At 37.6% G+C, this 24,157-nt stretch overlaps 1 protein-coding gene and 1 pseudogene across 1 annotated transcript in view; one reads left to right on the top strand and one right to left on the bottom strand.

Annotated features, from left to right (window-relative positions):
• LOC102812119 (ubiquitin-conjugating enzyme E2 variant 2-like) overlaps positions 1 to 24,157 on the bottom strand; it is a 54,845-nt gene that overhangs the window by 29,254 nt on the left and 1,434 nt on the right. The window contains exon 2 of the mRNA XM_006860065.1: positions 4,860 to 5,008. Within this exon, the coding sequence (XP_006860127.1) occupies positions 4,860 to 5,008 (149 nt within the window). The remainder of the gene's footprint in view (positions 1 to 4,859; positions 5,009 to 24,157) is intronic.
• Positions 15,802 to 16,679, top strand: LOC102811729 (annotated as a pseudogene).

The following is a 24,157-nucleotide window of genomic DNA, read 5'->3' as shown; positions in this document are numbered from 1 at the left end:
AAATCTCTGTGGAAGCAGACTGCCAGGTCTTTCTCCTGTTTTGGCTAGCAGCCCAGAGCTTAACTCAGGCTCCTAGCGAAATGACTACGCACTTGGCTGCCAATCAAAGGGTTAGTGGAATGAACCCATCCAGTGGCTCAATAGGAGATAAAATGTGACAATGTGCTCCAGTAAAGATTATAACCAAGAAAACTCTGGGGCAGTTCTACTCTGTCACTAGGAGTCGGAATCTACATGATTTTACAACAACAACAAGAGGTATCCAGGGATTATTTTCATGCCTATAATTACCTCTTCTCATCTCCTTACGCTTTTGTTCACTTGGTTGCTTAACAGTATAACATTAAAATAGGAAAGTGAAAAATTAATAAAAATGCAATTTTAATATCTGCTGCTTCCTATCTAAAACTGAAAAGAAATACATGCTACAATATTGGTGAAGCTTGAAGACTTATGTTGAGTAAAATAAGTCAATCAAATAGGACAAATATGATATGACCTCATTTATATAAAAAGATTAAGAAAGGAGAAATACATAGAGACTAAAGTTTATTAGTGGTCATCACTAGGGATACATGGTAAGGTAAACACAGGACCGCAAGGTCGGTCTGAACTACAATGTCGGCAATTCAACTTCACCCACTGCACCTTGGTAACTCTATATTGTGTCGATATGAGTTGGGACCGACTTGGCGGCACATAACAACAATAGGGGTAGGTGGGAGGGAAAGAGTAAGATTATTATTAATGGAGTACTAAGTTTCTGTTCATGGTTTGATTATAGGCAAGGATGTACAGCCAAATATTTTAAGTCTTATCAGTAAGATGTACATCTGTAAAAGTTGAATTTGTCGAAGTTATGCAATAGTTACATTTACAGAAATGATACACACACACACACAAGAGTAGCTACTGAGGCTACTCAGTATATTAGGCAGTTTATATACAACCAAACACCTCATGTGTTTGGAGGTTTAGGGTCATGGTTTCATAAAACATCCCAGTTAACTGACCCATTCACCTGTTTAGTGCTTTTGATCTACATCCTGGTTTACTGTGTAGTGTCTGAGTCTTAAAAGATGGCAAGGCACAATTGGTCTTTATTTGCCTATAGCAACAGAGCTCTGATGTGGCGCTGTAGGATAAGCAGTGGACTGCTAATCAGAAGGTCAGCAGTTTACACCCACCAGCTGCTCTCAGAAACCCTATACAGGGTGTCTCTATGAATTGGAAATGACTTGATAGCACACAACAATAAAAACAATTACAGAGGAAGGAGGAAAGAGTAAGAAAAAGAAGATGAAATGCATGATCAGCCAATTCCTTTTATGAACAACTGCCCCCCTTTGCCACAAAAACAGAAGAACCAGATGGTGCCTGGTTACCATTACTGAATAATTTAATCAAGATTCTAAACAATTTTGATCAAAAGGGGGAAAATTGAGAACCAAAATTCTCACGGAATCCAGATTATCTGCAGACATGGAGGGTGGATGAATTCCTGAAATTACTGTCCTGAGATAAGCTTTAAACTTAAACCAAAAATATCACCGATATCTTCTTAAAACCAAGCAATAGTTTAGCTTAAATAGTAAAGAATGCCTTCCTTGAAGACTGTTCTTTTAAGATCTATCAATATGAGATAAAATTGCTAACAGATGACTGCACAACTGAAAATATATAATCAATGTCACTGAATTGAAACTATCAAACTGGTGTTTTTTAAAATTTGTTTTTGCTGTGTATCCACTCAATAACAACAAAAATAAATTAAACAAAAAAAAATCTATCTACATATTTTACTTAAAGTGACATGTTCTCCCAGACAGCAGTCAGATTTGGGATATTACATATCTGTGTAATTAAAAATCTAAGCAATAGTCTTTTATATAAATTACTAAATATGTCAATATTTTTTTAAAAGAAAGACATGTATAAAAAAGGACTAAATCAGGTTGTTGGTGTTGTTGTTAACTGTCAAGGTGGTTCCAACTCATAGTGACCCTAGATAGGGTTTCTAAGGCTGTAAATCTTTGCAGAAGCAGAAAGGCTCACTTTTCTCCAAGGAGAGGCTGGTAGGCTCAAATTGCTGATTTTGTAGTTGAGTCTAGTGTTAATCCTACAGAGTGTCAAAGGACTAAGTCAGACAGATGTCAACAGAAACGATCTATTGTACTTGTAGAAATTGTTGGATTGGCGTTTTACTGTGTATATATATTTTCACCAAAAAAAAAAAAAATCACCTAGTCTTGTAGTTCTCCAATCAGGATGCATATCAGAATCAAACAGAACTTGCATTAAATTTTATTTTTTCAAAAACTATTAGTACCCTAGAAATTCTGCAATGTTAAAAATACTCAAAGTATGTGAAATCACTAGAATTCTCCTACTTGGTGAATGGAGTGAAATTGGTATAGTCACTTTGGAAAGAATGATCTGGCATTTTCTTACAAACAAGCATTCACTTATCCTATGATGTGGCACTGTATGATAAGCACTGGCTGTCAGCCACAAGGTCTGCGGTTCAAACCCACCAGCTGTTCCTCAGAAATCCTATACAGGGTTGCTATGAGTCGGCACCAACTCAACAGCACTTAACAACAACACCTTATAATACAGCATTTACCCAATAGAAATGAGAATAAATGTCCACATAAAGACCTGTACAAGAATGTTCAGAGTCACTTTATTTTTAATCGTCAAAAACTAGAAAAAAAAATAATTCAAATGTCCATGAACAAGAGAATGGACAATTATATATATCCATACAGTAAATACAATTCAACAAGAAAAACTAACACAAAGGGACTTCAAAAAAAAATTTTTAAAGCCCTCTTATACATGTAATAATCTAGCTGAACCCAAAGATTATGTTAAGAAAAAGTAACAGGACCAGAAGTAAGGAAGATCCCACTGATAGGAAGTTCTGCAACAAACGGAGTGAATCTATGGTGTAAGAAAAAGTAGTTGGCATGCGGTGAAGTTGGGACTGGCAAAGGACACAGGGAACTTTCTGTATAAGCCTTGCAGTTTGATTGACAGGCCCCTGAAGGCGTGTTGCAACTACCCAAGCCTCAGTGAAGGAGAGCTGGAGAACTCTAGAGTACTTGAGAGGGTTGCACAGTAGAGCGTCATCAAATGGTGACTAGAATCTGGCCTAGGGAAGAATGCTAGGCCTCTTCCCAGCACCCAAGGGAAGTGAGAGAGGCAATCCTCGACCCCAGCCCATGGAGAGCGCAGGCCCACTGGAAGAGAAGGTCGGCATGGCAGGAGGCAGGAGCCTTCTTCATCTGCCCTGAGTTTCCCTAAGCAGGAGAAAGGAAGGGAAGAAATCAGTTATAAGTTGAGAGAGCAATGGAACAGTGCTTGGGTATGAAAGCGTGCTATAGTCCAATGATACCAGAAAAGGCAACCAGCCTTGTAGCTCTCCTGGTAACCTAATGGATGAGAAGTCAATTGGGGCTTCTCTTCCACATCCAGGAGCTATGCTTTGAGACAGTCCTAGACCCCTGAAGAGTTCAAACAGCCTCAATATATTCATAAGGTACAGTCCAATGGAGACAATAAATAGAGAAAAATTAAATAATTTCTAATTTATATCCCACCAACTTCACACTGGTAAACCTTCAAACTATTCAATAAAGCAGAATATTCATAAATTTTAAGTATTTGTTTTACCAAACAGGTCATGAAAATCAAAGTCTTCAATTATATAACACATCAAGAATTCTAACCATCAATACTTTACTTCCTTTCAAAAAAGTCTATTTGAATCACTGGAATGGGGTAGGAGAGGAGAAATATTAAAATGGTAATATTCATGAATTTTGAAAAATAATACCTGAAAATATCATAAAACACATGCTATTTCCTTCTCTTCAATAAATATGGCCAATTATCTGACCCATTTTTCTTTAATAATAATCAAGAGGAAATCTAAACTCTGCCAAACAACAAAAATTTGAAATACTCTCATGATATGGTAGCAACCAGTACACAAAATCAAATAATAAAAGTTTCAAGTGCATGTTCTTTTTAGCAAGTCAAAAATAGTACACAGTACACATTTGAAAGAAAAACTTTAGGGAGTGCAGTAAATGGAATCTTTAAGCCAGGAATGTAATGAAGAAAAAAAACATTCCCACTCTAGAAAAAAATTAGATTAAAAGGATAACTTCATCAACCTGATAAAGGTCGAAGAATAAAGTACAACTGGCCCATTGCCAACAGTAATAACAGAAGATATAGAAGAATCATAAACTTTCTCATTTATTTTATAAACAAAGAAATTGAGGACTATTGCATTTACACAGCATGTCAAATGTCAGAAAGCAAATAGTAACATGCACACAATACAAATCAATTTAGAAATACTGGGGTACATACAAGTGGATTCATAACAAGATACATCAAAGCACAGTACTTGCTCTTCCCAAATACCTTATTTCATTTCTTCACCTTTCTCCAGTCTGTCTAGAATGTTCTTCATCCCATTACCACTTACAACTCCTTTGCAGCTTATTCTAAAGGCAACTTCCTTACTTATTACAACTAGAAGAAACATATTGTAAAAGCCCCACAGTGAAAGTTTTCTGCCCTATTTTAAATCTGTAGTTTTGTGTACATGCCAAAAACAGCCATCATCCTATCAATCTTTTCCCCTAATCTTCCAGATAAAATCAAACATTATATCCTATATAGAGGAATCATCAATCCAAATATACACATTTTTTAAAAGAAAGAAAATTATTTCAGTTAGACATTATAATTATTTAAATATCAATATTATAAAATGAATTACTCTTAAATTTACAATAAATAGTTAACAGAAAAATATCAATATAACTTATAGCACTGACCCTTGGTGGCCCAATAATCATGCCTGTCCACCTTGTAAGTGTCATATCTTCATCATCTTCAAGGCCCCAGCTAACCGTACCATCACCTACTCCTTTTTGTCCTTCTTCAAGTTCTTCCAACAAGCGAAAATTACGAGGAACTTTAACTCCTACACAAAAGAATGTCAATGTCAATGTCAAAGTTCACACTTATAAGAGCTACCCATATTCAAATTTACTTTTTTCCAAATTGAATTGTCCAAATTATTCCCCAAAATTCCCTTTAAAAAAATATTCTATTCTAGAAAACAGTGAGTCTAAAGATCCCTCAAAATGAAAGCAGTTAAGAAAGCTCTTAACATTAACAGAAGTACTGAACATTTACATAAGTTTCTAATGAATCAATTTTGACTAACATATAACAGTCATAAAGAAATCATTTGAAAGCTAATACTGTCTCTAACTGACGTTTCTAGGTATCAAAAAAATACACACAATCAGGAAGTTCCTAAGAGCTATATCATCAATGTATATGTTATATTTTCAAAAATAAAATATGTTCGATCTCAGAAAACAAAAAGATCTCTATCCCTGCTTCTCCTACTTTGGCTCTCTGCACTCCTCCCTAACCAATTAGGGGAGGAGGCTCCAACCTCTCTTATATCAGCATCAAAAATAACCATCGCTTGGGGAATTATTTAACTTGAGAACCAATTTCCTTACATTCATAATTTCCTATGGCACTTCATTCACCTCCTTACCAAACTTAGCAAAATTTTCATAATTCATTAACCCTTCTCACATCTTCACTCCACTTCACAAATGTTCTCACCCTTTAGACCTCATCACTTCTTACTCTATTTCTAAAATCTTAACACAAACATCTTTCTCTCTACCTAGAGTCTTATCTTTTTACTGTTACACTCCTTCATTCTCACTAAACCTGGTCTTTGCCATCTTTTCGACCTATCATCCTTTGACTTCAACCACAAGTCTTCCAATTTACCACAATCTTTCCTAGAACTACTAGTCTGGACACTACCAATTGATGGTTCTATGGTCTTCCATGGTCTCAACAGCATTGAACGTCCTCAACCCCATTACAGTACTATTTTAAAAACTTGTAAATTCCTCATAATCTTCCCCTCTTTTTTATATACACACATACAAGAAACTGAAAGAAAAAAGTGACATCTCCTTAAAGTTACTGTCATTTTATGTAATTTATCCTGTGAACCCAAAACATCATTTACTAATTCATAGTAATTCTTCTATATACTGAAAATCTAGTAAGTCCTCTAATACAGAAAACATTTTCACTAAAACAACTCACTTTGAACAGGAGCACTGTGGCTCTGAAGGATAAGCACTGGAGTGCAGTGCTCAAGCCCAGCAGTCACTCCACAGGAGAAAGATAAAGCTTTCTGCTCCCTTAAAGATACAGACTCGGAAACCTCTATGGGGTCACTTTGAGTCTGAATAATTTGGCAACACTTAACAATAAGAGCAATTCTTTGTATACTGCAATTTACGAAAAGAAAAATTAAAAATCTTAGGCCAAGAAATGTGTTGTTGTGATTGTTGAGTGTTGTCAAGTCAGGTCCAACTCATAGCGACCCTCTATAGTTTCCAAGGAGCAGCTGCTAAATTTGAATCCCTGACCTTGGGATTAGCAGTCCAATGCTTATCCTACAGATTTAGGACCATTATAAGTCACAATAACAAGAATAGTAGGTTAAGCATTGGACTGCTAAATGCAAGGTTGTCGGTTCAACAGCACCTTTGAGAGAGAAAGATGAGGCTAACTGCTTCTATAAAAATTTAGACTAGAAACCCCTACAAACAGTTTTACTCTGTCCTACAGGGTCATTATAAACTGGAATAGACTTGATAGCAATAAGTTTTGGGTTTACAACTACTATAATTATTAATAACCATTTGCTTAACATACACTGTGTGCCCTTTTAAAGTTGTAAAAATGAAGTTTGGATTAGTATGTGATCTACCAGGTCTAAGTGGCAGTCCTAATTTTTAAACCAAAACCACTTATAAGCACTAAGTTACACATCAATATAAGCTATGCAGGTATAACAACCCAGGGTAAACAAGCCAGAGCTAGGAATTAGAGTGCCTGAGTTTACCAACCAGTTCTGTTGCCCACCTGACGTGACCCCCCCAGGTTCAGTTTTCTCACATCTATAAAACAGGGATATCAGTATTTCCTACTTCACAAGAGCAATGTGAAAATTAAGCAAGGCAATTCACCTTGTTGTTGTTAGGTATGGCTGAGTCAGTTCTGACTCACAGTAACCCAGTGTCCAACAGAATAAACCATGCCAGTCCAGCTGTGACATCCTCACTAGCCTCCAATGTGTAAGCCTGTCTTTGCAGTTATCATGCTAACCCTTCTCATTTAAGGTCTTTATCTTTTCCACTAACCTTTTATTTTGCTAACAAGCTACATTTCCTTCTCTAGGGACTGGTCCCTCCTGATAACATAGCCACAGTATGTTAGAAGGAGTCTCACCGTCCTCCCTTCTATGGAGCTTTCTTAAAGACAGTAGAGCTAAGGAGCTCTAAAACAGTGTAATTCTATTTTAAACACAATAAATGTTGACTTTTATCAGTTTAGCATATGCATGAAGTAGAATTACACAAGCCTTAAATGTCCAATGACTAGACAAAAGATTGACAGTTCAACCCCACTGTCAGAAGACAGGCCAGGCAATCGACTTCTAAAAGATCACAGCCCTGGAAAATCTTACTGAGCAGTTAGTTCTACTCTACACACATGGCGTCTCACGAGCTGGAGTTAACTCAACAGCAACTAATCACAACAACTATCATTCCTGTATAAGTCAGTAAGTTGCGTGAGAAGAACAACTCTGTAAATTCCTAAAGGACGGTCCCTGGACACTTCATCCTGAACTGTGAGTTTCTATTCACATAACACTAGCAATTTTTTTTTTTTTTAGAAGTACACTTATGATCTCACAATATATTATTTATTGAGTTGAATTTTACAAGTTTTATTATTCTTGTCATTATGAAGTCATTCCCCCAAGAATTATAAATTTGTATTAAAATTCTTTGCCTTCTTCTCACAAGCAATTCAGTCAGAGTACAGAGTAAATGATGCAAAATTAATGTTTCTTTTTGGCTAAGTGTTTTCAAAGTGACAAACATAGTTACTGCTAATCTTTTTTAAAACTCTCATATATCATTAAGGGAAAACAATTCTAAAATTAACATATTATTGATAATGTTAAATGCTACCATGTTTTTAAAGTATGAAACTAAAAAACAAAATCAAAAGTGAACCTTGTTATTCAATTCAGAGCTAGAGAGTACTCCAGGAGTCCTGGTGTGGCGTTGTACGATAAGCATTGGGCTGCTAACCGCTAAGTTGGTGGTTCAAACTCCTTAGTCGTTCCTTAGAAATCCTATACAGGATCGCTGTAAGTCAGAACCAACTCAAAGGCATTTAACAACAGAGTACCTTAGTCTTTCGGGAGCAAGATGAAGCATTCTACTCCTGTAAAGATTTACAGCCTCGGAAACCCTGTACAGGGTCGCTATGAGTTGGAACCGACTCCAAGGCACACAGCCACCACCTTAGTCTTTAGCAGTCCTGGTAGCACAGTGGGTTACGTGTTGGGCTGCTAACCGCAAGGTCAGCAGTTCAAATCTATCAGCTGCTCTGTGGGAGAAAGATGAGGCTTTCTGTTTCTGTAGATTTACAGTAGGCTCAGAAACCCAATACAGGGTCGCTATGAATCAGATCCATTCCAACTGATAGCACAAACTACCACCATGGTCTTACTTCATCCAACCACCACTGCTTGCAAAGAGGAAATAAACCACAAGATGGTGCTGTTGCTCCATGAAAGCTGCAATATATTCACTCTAGGCAAAGCTGCCAGGGTACTTGCTATTCAGAAGTTACTTGTTTAATAGTCGTAAATATTTTAATTCCCTTAGTCTAGAATCTTTGCTAAAATAAGAAAAAGAAAAAAACATTAGCCCCACATCCACCTCTTTCTAGTTGAAACCTGTAAAAAGCCATCAATTTTTAAGGTCCAGAGTGACCTCAGAGATCATTCAGTCCAAAACTGAACACTTTAGAGGAAAGAAAATTAGTATCTGGTAGTAATAGGACCCCTAGTAGAGCAGTGATTAAAGCATTTGGTAACTAACCAAAAGGTCAGTGGTTCTAACCCACAAGCCATTCTGCAGGAGAAGACATGGCAATCTGCTCAAGAAAAACTATGCAGCTTCACAGTGGCAACCCTGTGCTGCAGTTCAGATAGCCTATAGTTGCTCTGAGTCAGACACGACTCCACAGTGATGGACTGCGTGATAGATGATCATCGGAAGGTCCTCGAATATTTGAGTTTTCCTTCTATAACAAGTGTATGCTTAACACAGTGTTGGCTTTTGCAGGCTTTACTGTACAACATCAAAATAAGCCTCCACTGATGATATGTTGCTAGTGTCTTCGAGTCAGTTCCGACTCACAGTGACCCTGTATAGCGTTTCCAAGGAGCAGCTGGTGAGCTTGAACTGCTAACCTTGTGGTTATGAGTCATATGATTCAATAGTGAATAACTGTTATCATGACTAATTGCGACTTTCACAATTGTAAAGATAGAAGTTTTGTAACAAAAACAGGGGAGTCATTAATTTTACAGTCCAGAAACAGAGGACCCTAGGATCAACAAGGGAGAAGAGCACAAGCAGAATACGGGACCTTATACAGAGAAGTAGTGACTCCAGAGACCAAGGCAGAGATGTTAACTGATGGTACATGGTGGGGATTGTAATCACTGTAATAAAACAAGATTTCATTACAAAACAAGATTTGTTGAATGTAAAATTGATATCTGCCCTGTAAACTTTCACTCAATCAATCCACAATAAAAACCTTAAAAAATATATATATTTAACAGAGGGAACTGATAACAAAGCTGAAAGTATAGCAAGAAACAAGGTGATAACACTGGAACGTAAATCGAATCAAATGTAAATGTAGTTATAGAAGAAATAGCTAGATGTTGCAATGTTGACACTGCTGCCATGCCAGAGTCTAGGTTCACAAAGAAACTTAATGAAAGTAAGTTTTTTGCGTCTCTTTTTCCCCATAAATGAACAAAGTGGTTGTTACAACAATATGAAAAAATGTCTCAAAGGAAGTGTAAAACTTAACAAAAAAAATACTTCTCAGACATACTTTATGACATTGAAAACACAAATAATAAGATGTTTGAAACTGATCCAAACTTGGAGTTTGGCAATTCAACAAACCATAGAAAAGATGCTTGTTCCATATCACAATTTGTATAGAAAGTAAAAAGCAAGCATTGCTCAGACTACTACTGCCAAGTTTTGTTTTCAAAAAGGCAAAACTATTTAATTGTCAATGTCTCTAAAGCTTTAGAGGGTACTACATATTCTTTTCTTTCATTTTGCTGTATTTTATAACCAATACTTTAGTATGAGGGTTTTGACTCTTGACACACACACTTTTAAAGGTCATGGAAGAATCAGAATTGTTCCTATTATTAAGATACCTTCGCAGTTTCAGCTTTCTCTTTCAATTTTATTGCCTCGCACTACCATGGACTCCTGATGTGGCACTGAAATATAAGTACTGGTCTGCTGGACTGTGAACCAAAAGGTTGGTGGTTCAAACCTACCAGCTGCTCCTTGGAGATCCTGTACAGGGTCGCTATGAGTCAGAATCAACTTGACGGTGGTTTAATACCACCACCATCCACCATGCAAAACAAGGAATGTATGCATAGTGAGGCTATGTTATTTAATCACATTGTCAAGAGCATATGTGTATCAAGAACATCCAGGTTCCCAAATGAACCCCCGCAAAATATATCAGGCATCTCAAGAGGGAAACACACTAGAAGAGTACTGATCTATCATTTTAGTTCCCAGTTTCCATGCTATCAATTATACATGCAATTCTATTCTATCATTATACCCAAGTTCTGCCCAAATCCAAGTATCTTCATTTTACAGAAAGGGAAGACATACCTTAAGATACTGTTGTAAAACATTTTCACAGTACAGAAAAAGTAAGGGTTAGAGATTAAGTGACACAACCAGTCTCACAGTAATTTTTTTGTGGCAGCAATTGAATCAGTGTACTTTTAATGCAGTTCTTGTTCCAACACACACAATGCTGCTCACTTCTGAAGGAAGAAATTAGTAGGTTATAATTTGGCTTTATTTTATGTCCATATAGTTCATATATGAGGGGGCTTCAAAAATTTATGGAAAAATGGAAAGATAATAAAATTTTTCCACAAACTTTTTAAAGCCCCTTCATATACCTGAACTGACTCCACAGCACACTACAACCACCACCACCACAACCATAAACCTACTATTAAAGAAGAAAATACATTGCAATATATTTTCCAAGTCTCTCATTACCTAAAGACATTTACAAGCATCTACATCAAAATGAGACTATTGTTGGTGTTAGGTGCTGTCAAGTCAGTTCCAACTCATAATCTTATGTACAACAGAACAAAACACTGTCTTATCATGCATCATCTTCACAATCGTTGCTATGTTTGCCCACTGCTTCAGTGCACTGTGTCAATCCAACTCACTGGGGAGCTTGCTCTTTTTGAGACCTTCTACTAAGCACCATGGAGTCCTGGTGTGGTGCTGTGGGTTAATGCACCAGACTGCAAAGCCATTTGAAACTGCAAGGTTAGCAGTTCAAGCTCACCAGCTGCTCCCTGGAAACCCAATACAGGGTCGCTATAGGTCGGAACCGACTCAATGGCACTTAACAACAACAACAACTAAGCACCATGAGTCTGAACTGACTCTAAGGTACTTAACAACTAAGCATGATGCTCCTGGGAAACCCTATACAGGGTCACTATGGGTTGGAATCACTTCACAGCACTTAACAACAACACTAAGCATGACAACTTCTCCAGGGATTGTTCTCTCCTGATAATGTGTCCAAAGTCTCACCATTCTCACTTCTAACGAGCATTCTGGCTACACGTCTTCCAAAATAGATTTGTTCATTCTTCTGGTTGTTTTGTGCCATGGAGTCGGTTCCAACTCATAGGGACCCTGCACAGGGTTTCTGAGGTGGTAAATCTTTACAGGAGCACAAAGCCTCATCTGTCTCCTGCGGAACAGCTGGTAGTTTCAACCTGCTGAATGTGAGATTTGCGGCCCGATTCGTAACCACTATGCTACCAGAGCTCCTTATTCTTCTGGTAGTTCATGGTATAGCCAATATTCTTTGCCAACACCATAATTAAAATGCATCAAATCTTCCCTGGTCTTCCTTATTTATTCAGTCTAGTTTTCACATGCATGAGGTGACTAAAAATGGCATGACCTTGGATAAGGAGAACCTTTGTCCTCAAGGTGAAACTTTTGTGTTAATATGTTAAAAGAGGTGTTTTGCAACAAATTTGCCCAATGAATAGTACTTGGCTTCATTTTTGGATCATTGTCTCTATGGGCGTTTATTGTAGGTCCAAGTACACTGAAATGCTCAACAAACTCAATCTTTCCTGTTTTTTTGTGGTGTTGCTTACTGTTCAGCTATGAGGATTTTTGTTTTCTTTATGTTGCAGTATTATCTATACTCCAGGCTGTTATCATTGATATTCCTCAGTAAGTGCTTCAAATCCTCTTTACTTTCTTCCAGAAAATCATCTGCATGTCGGAGGCTATTGAGTCTCCCTCGAATTCTGATGTTGTGTTCTTCATACAATTTAGCATTTCAAATAATTTGCTCAGCATACAGACAGAATAAGTATGGTGATAGGCTACAACCATGACGGAAACCTTTTCTTATTTTAAACTATGCAGTTTCTCCTTATTCTGTTTGAACAATTGACTCCTGGTCTGTATACAAGTTCTGTGTGAACACAATTAAGTGTTCTGGAATTACCATTCTTCTCTGATAGCATACTGGTTACTAATCGGGCTGTGAACCGCACGGTCAGCAGTTCGAAACTACCAGCTGTTCCATGGGAGAAAGATGAGGCTTTCTGCTCCCATAAAGATTTACATAGTCAGAAACCCTATACAGGGTTACTATGAGTCAGAACCAACTCCACAGCACATAACAACAACAACGTTATCCATAATTTGTTATAATCCACATAGTCAAATGCCTTTGCATAAAAACACAGCTAAACAGTTTTATGGTATTTACTTATCTGCTTTCGGCCAAGATCTGACATCAGTCCTGAAAATCCCTTGTCCCATTATCATCTTCTGAATTTGATTTGGGCTTTTGGCAGAAACTCAAGAGATTTAAACACAAAAGCAAACCCACTGTCCTCCAGTGCCATCATCAACTCTACAGGGCAAATTGCCCCAATGTTCTCCTGCAGAGCAGCTGATGGATTCAAATTGCTGACCTTCAGTTGCAGCCCAATGCTTAACAACTGTATCACCAGACCTCTTTTGAAGAGACTTGTTCTTGTTGTTAAGTGCCATCACTCAGTTCTGACTCATGTTGTTGTTGTTAGGTGCCATCAAGTCGGCACTGATTCATAGAGACCCTATGCAAATACTGCCTGATCCTGGGCCAACCTCACTATTGTTGCTGTGCTTGAGCCCACTGATGCTGCCACTTTGCCAATCCATCTCGCTGGGAGTCTTCCTCTTTTTCTCTGACCCTCAACCCTACCAAACATAACCTTCTCCAGCGATTGGTCCCTCCTGACACTATGTCCAAAGTATGAGAGACAAAGTTTGGCCATCCTGGCCTCCAAGGAGCACTCTGGCTGCACTTCTTCCAACACAGATCTGTTGGTTCTTTCGGTAGCCCATGGCACTTTCAATATTCTCCTCCAACACCATAACTCAAAAGCATCAATTCTTTTACAGTCTTCCTTATTCACTGTCTAGCTTTCGCATGCATATGAGGTTATTGAAAATACCATGGCTTGGGTCAGGCGCACCTTAGTCCTCAAGCTGACATCTTTGCTCTTCAACACTTTAAAAAGGTCTTGTGCAGCAGATTTGCCTAATGCAATATGTCATTTGTTCTCTTGACTGCTGCTTCCGTGAGTGTTGACAGTTGATCCAAGAAGAATGAAGTCCTTGACAACTTCACTCTTTTCTCCATTGATAAGAATGTTATTTATTGGTCCAGTGGTGAGGATTTTTGTTTTCTTTACATTAAGATGTAATCCAACTCATAGCAATTCTGAATATGGTTTCCAAGGAGCAGTCTGAACCATACATCTTGTGGTTAAAACCGACCAAGCAGTCCAGCATGTTAACCTACAGCATCACACCAGTACTCCTATTAAACACAGATGTAACTTAAGTGATAATTTTTGAAACATTTTATGTGCAATTTCATGTGATTACTGGATGGGATCCTGAGACAGGATAAAAGGCCTCAGTTAAAACTATGGAAATCTGAATAAAGTATGGTTTTAGTTAAAAATAATGTGTCCGTATTAGCCTATTAATTATACAAATATACACTAATTAATAAAGAATGCTAACAAGAGGGAAAACTGAATATGGAGTCTATGGGAATACTCTACTATCTTCACAAGTTCTCTGTAAATCTAAAACAATTCCATAATTTTTAAATATTGAACATACCTTATGTTTTCATAACTTTTTATTGTGAACTGAGTGAAGGTTTACAGAGCAAATTTATCAGTACTACATTCAACAAATCACACACTTTTGTTGTGTCACTATAATGACTGCAATCTCTTCCATGTACTGTCAGTTGGCAGTATTTACCTTTTTTAAATCTAATCCTAATTCTTATCATGGGAGAAAGATGAAACTTTCTGCTTCAGGAAACACTTACAGCCTTAGAAACCCTATACAGAGCACTATGAGTCAGGGCTAATGCTGACATGTAAAAGAATTTTTGAATCACAGATACTAAATAGTATTAATAAATCTCTATTTCCTAGTGTTTCTAAGATATGGCTTGTAAAATCTCACCGCAAGGGAGACACTGTTTTCTGAAGTTGGAGATGTAGCCAATGAGGTACATAATAGCTACAGTTCCATTTCCATTTGTGGGGAGGATCTAAGACTCCAAAACAATAATTATGCTACGAGAAAGCAAGTGTGAACACCACACTGTAGCCCAAAAGAGTGTGATATGTTATTTGAACAGTACTCTAACTCACAGTTCACCATAAGGGAAAGAACACTGTACTGAGGGAAACAGACCATCAATTCTAAATCCAGACTCTACTGTAACTAGTTACATATATAACCTGATATTTTGAGGGGTCTATCATCTGTAAAAGGAGCTTGGTAGCGTAGTGGTTACAAATCAGGCTGCTAACCTCAAGGTCGGCAGTTTGAAACTACCAGCTGTTCCTCGGGAGAAAGATGAGGCGTTCTGCTCCCATAAAGATTTACAGCCTCTGAAACCCTGTACAGGGTCACTATGAGTCGGAACCAACTCCAAGGTACTTAATAACAACAACATCATCTGTAAAACAAAAGGATTAGACAGTATGACAAAGTACTTTCCCCAGCTTAAAAGTCTCAAACTAGGACCCTCCCCCCCTTCCCCCCAAATTTTATTCTGGTAAGAGGAAGAATAAATTTCTCCAAATTTTATTCTGGATAATCCACATTAAAATAAGCATATGTACAACCTTCAGTATGGGTTTCACATCAATGTAAAGAAAACAAAAATCCTTACCACAGGAGCAATAAATAACATCATGATAAATGGAGAAAAGATTGAAGTTGTCAAAGACTTCATGTTTTTGGATCATGGAAGCAGGACCCAAGAAATCAAATGATGTATTATTACATTTGGCAAACCTGCTGCACATGAGCTCTTGAAAGTGTTCAAAAGCAAAGATGTCAGTTTGAAGACTATGGTGTGCCTGACCCAATTCATACGTTTTCAGTACACTCATATGCATGTTACTGCTGAGCAGCAGCAGTCACGATCACAATGATGGAGGAATTGACAACCACTGATGCTCAGAAAATGCTTAACCAGCTGAACGTTCTGCTGGAACAGGAGTCTAGATATCAGCCAAAGGTCTGTAGCTTGAGACTAACTGAGTGTGTTCAAGATAATGGCATCAGAATGACTGCAAGCTTAAGGGCCTTTGAAGTAAAAGATCTTCTTAGACTCTCAGTTCTTTGGCTCTGACACAGAAACATTTTCTCTAGTTGTGAATTTACTGGGCAGGTTTCTGTCCCAGAATGGAGGTACAGTTCAAGCACCTTGGATGTGTTGGACTGAGCTGTTTGTATTTCATTGCAAAATCAACAGAAGAGAGGAATGTCCCACTGGCAAATGACTTGATCTGAATAAGCCAGTTTAAGTTCATAGTTTCTGATGTGATGAGAATGAAAAAGACAGTATTGGAGATGTGTTGGAAAGTCAAAGTTACTACTGCCTTTCAGTTTCTGCAATACTATTATTCACTCACTGAAGAGAATTTACCGTTTGAAAGGAGAAATAACCTTAATTTTGAAAGACTAGACGCTCAGGTTAAGGCATGCCATTGCAGGATAGTTTCTAAAGCAAAACCCTTTGTGTTGACTTTATCTATCACTGCATTGGAGATCCAAGAATATAAGTATACACAATTAACAGAAAAACTAGAATGGCTTCAGAAACATTCCAAGATAAATGACAGAGATTTGACCGTCTAGCAAGAACTTGTATCCGAGTGTGTAACAGAATATTCATCAAATAAGTGTTCCAAATCAAATGTTCAAAAGCTCAAATGGATTGCTTCTGGAAGAATGATGAGGTAGTTGAAGCATAGTTACTACAGGATAACCCATCTTCCAACAATTCCTGAAACAGTTCCTTAACTGTATTATTACAGCAACAAAAAACTCTTCTCTGAAGCCTTTCTCTACAACCCTGAGTAGTGGAATCCATAGTGTTAGAATGGAATTAAACTGTGAAACCTCAAAACATCACAACTCAATTAGTGTTGGTGTTCTTAGATTTGGGAAAATGGACTACCTAACATTATATTATAGGAGTCTTGGTGTGGCATTGTAACATCAGCATTTAACTACAAGGTCAGTTTGAACCACAAGGTCGGCAGTTCAAACTCACCAGCCACTCCCCAGAAACCCCATGCAGGGTTGCTATGAATCAGAACTGATTCAATGGCACTTAAAAATAACAGGATAAACACTGGTATGGTGCTACAGGATAAACACTGGACCATGAGGTTGATTTGAACTGCAAGGTTGGCAGATCAAATCCATCAGCTGCTCCTCAGAAAACTTACACAGGGTTGCTATGAGTTGGAACCTACTCAACAGCACCAAACAACATACAACAACATATGCATGTGAAAGTTAAACAATGAACATGACCATAGAAGAGTGAATACATTTCAGTCATGGTGTTGGAGACTACTCAAAGTACCATGGACTGCCAGAACAACGAACAAAGTTGTCTTGGAAGAAGTAAAGCCAGAAAGCTTCTTAGAAGCCAGGATGACTTTGTCTCTCACACTTCTTTGAAAGGAAAGACTAGTCTCTGTAGAAGGCCCTCATGCTACGTCAAGTGGAGGATCAGTGAAAATGAGGAAGACCCCCAACAAGATCGACTGGCATAGTGGCAGCAGCAATGGGCTCAAACAAAACATTTGTGAGGATGGTGTTGTTGTTATGTGCCATGGAGTCGGTTCTGACTCATAGTGACCCTATACAGGGTTTCCAAGGCTATAAATCTTTACAGGAGCAGAACGCCTCCTCTTTCTCCCGTGGAACAGCTGGTAGTTTAGAACTGCTGACCCTGAGGTTCACAGCCCAATTCATAACCACTATGCAACCAGAGTTCCTTGAGGATGATATAGGATTGGGCAATATTTCATTCAGTCATACATCCGGTAGCTCTGAGTTGAAAGAGACAAACCAGCACCTAATAACAAGTATAACCAAACACTTTATGTGATTTGGTTCCTTGATGTGGAAGTTTAAGGTCATGGGACATTTCAACGAACTGATTTGATAATGTGTCATAGTTTGTTGTGTAGTGTCTGTGGCCTTAAAACTTACAAACAGAGGCACAATTAATCTATTCACCTGAAGCAACAAAGGAGAGTCAAGAATAGAAGAAAATTGAATCAGTGGCTAACTGACACCATGAACAACTTCATCCTGATACGAGACCATAACTGGATGATGCCTGGTTACCATTATTAAACATTTTGATAAAAGATTATATGGAAGAATCCTGATCATATGGGAAAGTACCAAACAGTATTTTAAATTCTCATGAAATCCAGGTTTTCTGGAGTGATGGAAGATAGATGAACCCAAGATGAGCTGTCCTACTGTGGTGGGTTAAGTGTTAGGCTGCTAACTACAAGGTTAGCAGTTCAAACCCACCAGCCACTCTGTAGGTGAAAGACTAGGCTATATCCCGTAGCGTAGTGGTTACTAATTGGACTGCTAACCTCAAGGTCAGCAGTTTGAAGCTATCAGCCGTTCTGCAGTAGAAAGATGAGACTTTCTACTCCCGTAAAGATGTACAGCCTCAGAAACCCTGTGCAGGGTCACTATGAGTTGGAACCGACTCCACAGTACTTAACAACAACATCTGCTCCCATTAAGATTTACAGTCTGGGAAACCCTATGGAATTCTAATCTGTCCTATACAGTTGCTATGAGTTGGAATCAACTTTATGGCAGTGGGTGGGTTAAACCAAAATTATCCCCTGAAGTTTCTCCTTAAAACCAAGCAGTAGTTAAGTTTAACTCATAAAGAATGGCTGCCTTGAGCATTATGTTCTTTTAAGATCTATCTGTATGGACTAAAGGAGCTCTGGTAGCGTAGTGGTTACGAATTGGGCTGCGAACCTCATGGTCAGCAGTTCGAAACTACCAGCTGTTCCGTGAGAGAAAGATGAGGCTTTCTGTTCTCGTAAAGATTTACAGCCTTGGAAACCCTGTACAGGGTCGCTGTGAGTCGGAACCGACTCCACAGCACATAACAACAACAAATGTGGACTTAAAACTGACAAGAGCAACTCAGATCAGATATGAACTTCAGGGGGCAGTGAAGAAAAGTCGGGTGAGAATGGTGGCACAACCTGAAGAATATAATCAATATCACTGAGTTGTACATTCAGAAACTACTGAACTGGTAAATGTTTTACTAAGTATATTTTTAACAACAAAATTAATTATTCTTTAAATTAACTTTAAAAAGAAAAAATATATGCAGGGAAACTGCAGTAAGAAGATAACTGCAATAGGAAAATTATGAGACAACCAATAATGGCTTAGCTCCATAATGCTAAGAGGTGAAGGAAATCTGCATACAAGCATTATGTTCAACAACTGGAAGAAGGAATTGACCATTTAGTGAAATGAGAAAGAAAAAATTTGAAAGTATTATCCTGTCGGATGACAAATATACCTTCAAATGAGGAGTCAAGTAAGTAACTGAATATGTGAGACTGATGTTCTAAGAGAAGTTCTTGGTTAAAGATGAAAACCTGGGTATCACTACTACATATATGGTATTTGAAGGCTTGATAAGATCAAATGTAGAGTAAGTGAAGAAAGAACTAAGTAAGAATAGGTTCAAGGATCAAGCCTGAGAGAACTGCAACATAAAGAGATCAGGAAGAGGAAGTAGCAAAGGAGTATTCCACAGGTGGGGGGGAAAGCCAGGAGAGGATGTTGGATTGAAGTAAACTAAGAAGGAAGAAATGATCAACTTATTTAAACACTAATAAAATAATATAGCAACTGAGCATGCTTTCTTTTTTCTTTTTTTAACAGTTTATTGTGATTTGGGTGAAAGTTAACAAAGCAAACTGGCTTCTCATTCAATGATCTATACACATTTTGTTTTGTGACATTAGTTGCATTCCCCTCTATGTATCAGCAGTCTTCCCACTTCCTCCCTGAATCCCCTGTTTCCATTCACCCATCTTTCCTGCCTCTTCTTGCCTTCGGATCTTTGTTTTGAGGCAAACGCTACCCTTTTGATCTTATGTGGATAATTGTCCTGAGAAGTATGTTCCTCACAGGTGTTACTGTTCTCTGAGCATGTTTTTAATGTATTTTCAGACTCAGTCTTGGAGCCTATCTACCTGAACTCTCCGTAGCAACTGACTCATGAGTTTTCTTTGTAGATTTTTTTTTCCCCCTTTTCCATTTTGCCTCCTTCTCTAGTGATTTTTTCTCAGTCTTCTCTTCTGGATTCTACTTTAATGGTGGTAGTGCCCAATGTTGTTAGTCTTTCATGTTTTTCTAATGTCCACTGTCTTTTTAGAAAAATTATCAGTTGTCAAATCTCTGGATCGTATTTGTTGACAGAATTACTAGACTATATATCTAACATCCTACTGACATTCTCTGGCATCAACCCCAGGCACTTTACAATGAACAAATCCCAGACTATACGTACTAGCCTTCCCAATGGGAACTGGTCCCATTCCATCTTCTAATATTCCCTACTTGATAAATTGGTGAACCACTGGTGATGCAAGCTAGAAATACATTACATTATCTATATTTCTCAGAAGAAAGATGAGGTTTTCTTCTCCTGTGAAGATTTAAATTCTTGGAAACCATATACGAGGTTACTATGAGTTGAAACTGACTCAACGATACTTAACAACAACACAAGCTATATTTCTATTTCTCCCATAATTATATCCCCAGAATCAAGCAATTATTTCATAAATTTTGTCAGCTGAAAACATATCCCTCTGCTCCCGTTCCTTATTATTAACCTAGTTTAGAAACTCATCCTCTTTTTAGCAAAAGCTGAAAGTTCTCTTTCCAAGCTGTCTTACTTCTTGTTTTGTTTTCCTATTATTTATCAATCAAGTGTCTCCCAAAGGATCTTTTGTATTTTCAAAATTAATTGTGAAACTCCTTAGAGGATCTTATACTTATATGCAAAAGAAACATGTAGGAAGTTTACTAAAAGAATAGATGGTATTGTTGTTAAATGCCTTCAAGTAGGTTGCAACTCATAGTGACCCTGTATAAAGTTTCTGAGGAACAGCTAGCTAGTGACTTTGAACCACAGACCATTAATTTCAAGAGAGCTTGCAATCCAGGGCTTATCCTACAGCACCTCACAGAACTCTGTTGTAAAATTCCATCTAGCCAGTTTCAACTCATAGAGACCCTTTATAGGGTCTCTAGGGAGTGGCTGGTAGATTTGTACAGCTAACCTTGCAGGTACCGGTCCAGTGCTTATGCTACAGAGCTATACCAGGACCCCATGCATACTAGACATCATCTTAGAAGATTGTTTCATTAACTCTAACATCATTAAATATTTTATTACTATATTATTATTAAGTGCTATCAAGTCAATTCCAACTCATAGCAACTCTGGCTAGGGTTTCCAAAGAGGCGCTGGTAGGTTTGAACAACCAATTTTTTGGTTAGCAGTCCAGTATTTATCCTACAGCATCATATCAGGACTTACATGCCAGTAAATACGATATATACAACAAAATAAAAATTACACACACGCACATACATGAGGGTAAGTCAAAAAGTATTGCTATTAGGGCTATAGTTTATATATGCACAGGTGTATTTTAAACTAAACATGTTTAAACATGGCTCTGTGATCTGCGGACGAGTTCTCACAGTAATAAACTTGTTTTCATCTCTCACCTAAATGGGTCCCTTCAAAAAAGAAGGTTCAATCAAAACAGTGCCTGCTGAGGGGATACACTGGGCCAGTTACAGTCAAGGTAGAGAGGTCAGCTAAGATGATTATGGTGACTAATTTTTGAGATTCTAAAGGAGTAATATTGATTGATTTTTTTCAAAGGACACAGCAAGATTATGAAACTTACTAGAAATAAGTTTTTAAAAACAGAAAACTGCATTGGTGAGGGAAAGGCCAGGAAAGTTTCACCAAGGTATTTTCTTCCATCTCGACATTTCTTGAGGTGTTCTGTGAGAATTTCTTAGGTAAACCGTATCCCATCCACCCTGCCAGCCTGCTGTTGCCCCTGCAAACTTACTTTTGTTCCCCCAAATCAGAGAACACTGAAAAGGAACATGATTTGAGTTCCTTAAGGATGTCAAAGTGGCATTTTTATGTGGTGTAAATTGAAGAAGACAAAATTCTTTAGGGAAGGGCTAAGAAGATGGAAACAGAATTTTCAGAGTGTAGTGGTAGCGTAGTGGTTACGAATCGGGCTGCTAACCTCAAGGTCAGCAGTTCGAAACTACCAACGGTTCAGCGGGAGAAAGATGAGGCGTTCTGCTCCTGTAAAGATTTACAGCCTCAGAAACCCTGTGCAAGGTCACTGAGTCGGAACCAACTCCACAGTACTTAACAACAACATAGACCTAGATAGATGGAGGTTATGTTAAGCAACAATAGGTTCACGTTTCATTAATTTTATTTAATAAAAGTTTCCATGATTCTGTAGCAATACTTTTACTCGTGTGTGAGTGTGTGTGTGTGTGTTACAGCTACTGAGGCCCAAAAAAACTAGATGATGCCCAGCTACCATAAATGACCATTCTGATAGGGTCCATAGTAGATAGATACTGACGTTGTTGTTGTTACGTGCCGTGGAGTCGGTTCTGACTCATAGCAACCCTGTACAGGGTTTCCAAGGCTGTAAATCTTTACTGGAGCAGAAAGCCTCATCTTTCTCCTGTGGAAGAGCTGGTAGAAGGAGTAAAAATGTGACACAGAAGTCACTCTTAAACTATTGCCCTGAAATACTCCATATCCCTTGAACTAAAACTACTCCCTGAGATCACCTTTTAGCTAAATAACAAATTAGCTTATAAAATAAAGAATATTATCAGTGAGGACTGTGTACCTTTATAGATAAAACCTGTCAAAAGTTACTCTAAAGAAAAGATGAAAAGGCAAGGGAACAGGGAAAACATTATTGGAAATGAAACATCCAGAATAGAATTTATGAGAATGCTGACCCATTGTAAAATAATAATAATAAAAAAAGTAACAATGTCACTTAACAATCTGTGGTGGTGTTGTTAAATAAGAACCTAATTTGCTATGTAAACTTTCACCAAAAGCACTATATAATTTTTTTAATATAATATTTTAAGAACGATAAAAAAGATTGCAAAAAGTCAACGTTTTGTTGATCTTTTAGGTGTTGCTTTTGTTATGTAACAGCTATTTTTAGAGTCCTTGTGTGGCACTGTAGAATAAAGCTCTGGACCTCAAGGTTGGTTTAAAGCACACGGTCAGTGGTTCAAACTCACCAGCTGCTCCCTGGAAACCCTATACAGGGTCACTATGATTTGGAAATGACTCAACAGCACTTAACAACAACAGCAATTTTTATTAAGATAATTTTATTTAAAAAGAAAAATGCATACTGTATCCATCTAGTTCATATAATTTAAATTTCAGCTACGACACATTTCTTTCACTAATACAGGTATTGTTACCCTCCCAAGCTACAAAGTACTCAATATAAAAAAGCTAACAGTACATATCAATCTTATCCGTTTCAAAAACACAGTCCAAAACTAATTATGTACACATTTCCCTTTCAGTTGACAATCCTTCAACAATTTAAAACACACAAAAGGGACAAATGGGACTGTAAGAAATTAACTAAAATGAGTTGATACCAACAGACACAAATGGAATTCAATGGTTTACGAACACTCATTAACATCTTTTAATTATGCCAAAGTTTTAAATTTCATACTTCTATTAACAGTAAAAATGTAACAAATAAAATGTTGGGACATAAACTTGAAAATACAGTCTTGCAATACACAAAATGATAATAATCTATCAGCAACTCTTTTATAATTTTTCAACTCCCAAGAATGACTAGAAGTGATTAAGAAATAGTACTTTCCACTGATGGTGGTGGTGGTGGTAGTGTGCCATGGAGTATTTCCTACTCATAGCGACCCTGCATAGGACTTCCCAAGCTGTAAATCTTTATGGGAGCTGAAAGCCTCATCTTTCTCCTGCGCAACAGCTGGTAGTTTTGAACTGCCAACCTTGAGGTTAGCAGCCCTACTCATAACCACTAAGCTACCAGAGCTCCTTCTTTCCACTGATACTATCTAAAGTTTCATCTTTTCAAAATATTGTTAGCATTCTTACGTTAGAAAAAAATCCTGTTTAGATATGCAATACAATCTATCAATCATATTAAAATGCATTATTTTATTATTAGATGTTCAGAATATGTACACACTAAGCATAACTCTTAAATATATAGTCTCATTACCAAGCATAACTCTTGCTATTAAGTGCCAAGGAGTCGGTTCCGACTCAGATACCCTTTGTTAAGATTTCCAAGAAGCATGTCTTGTGAGTTTCACCCTCC

The sequence above is a fragment of the Chrysochloris asiatica genome, unplaced genomic scaffold, assembly GCF_000296735.1.
Source record: "Chrysochloris asiatica unplaced genomic scaffold, ChrAsi1.0 scaffold00036, whole genome shotgun sequence".
Taxonomy (NCBI): Eukaryota; Metazoa; Chordata; class Mammalia; order Afrosoricida; family Chrysochloridae; genus Chrysochloris; species Chrysochloris asiatica.
The sequence above is the reverse complement of the archived record's forward strand: the minus strand, read 5'-3'. Positions and strand labels throughout refer to the sequence as shown.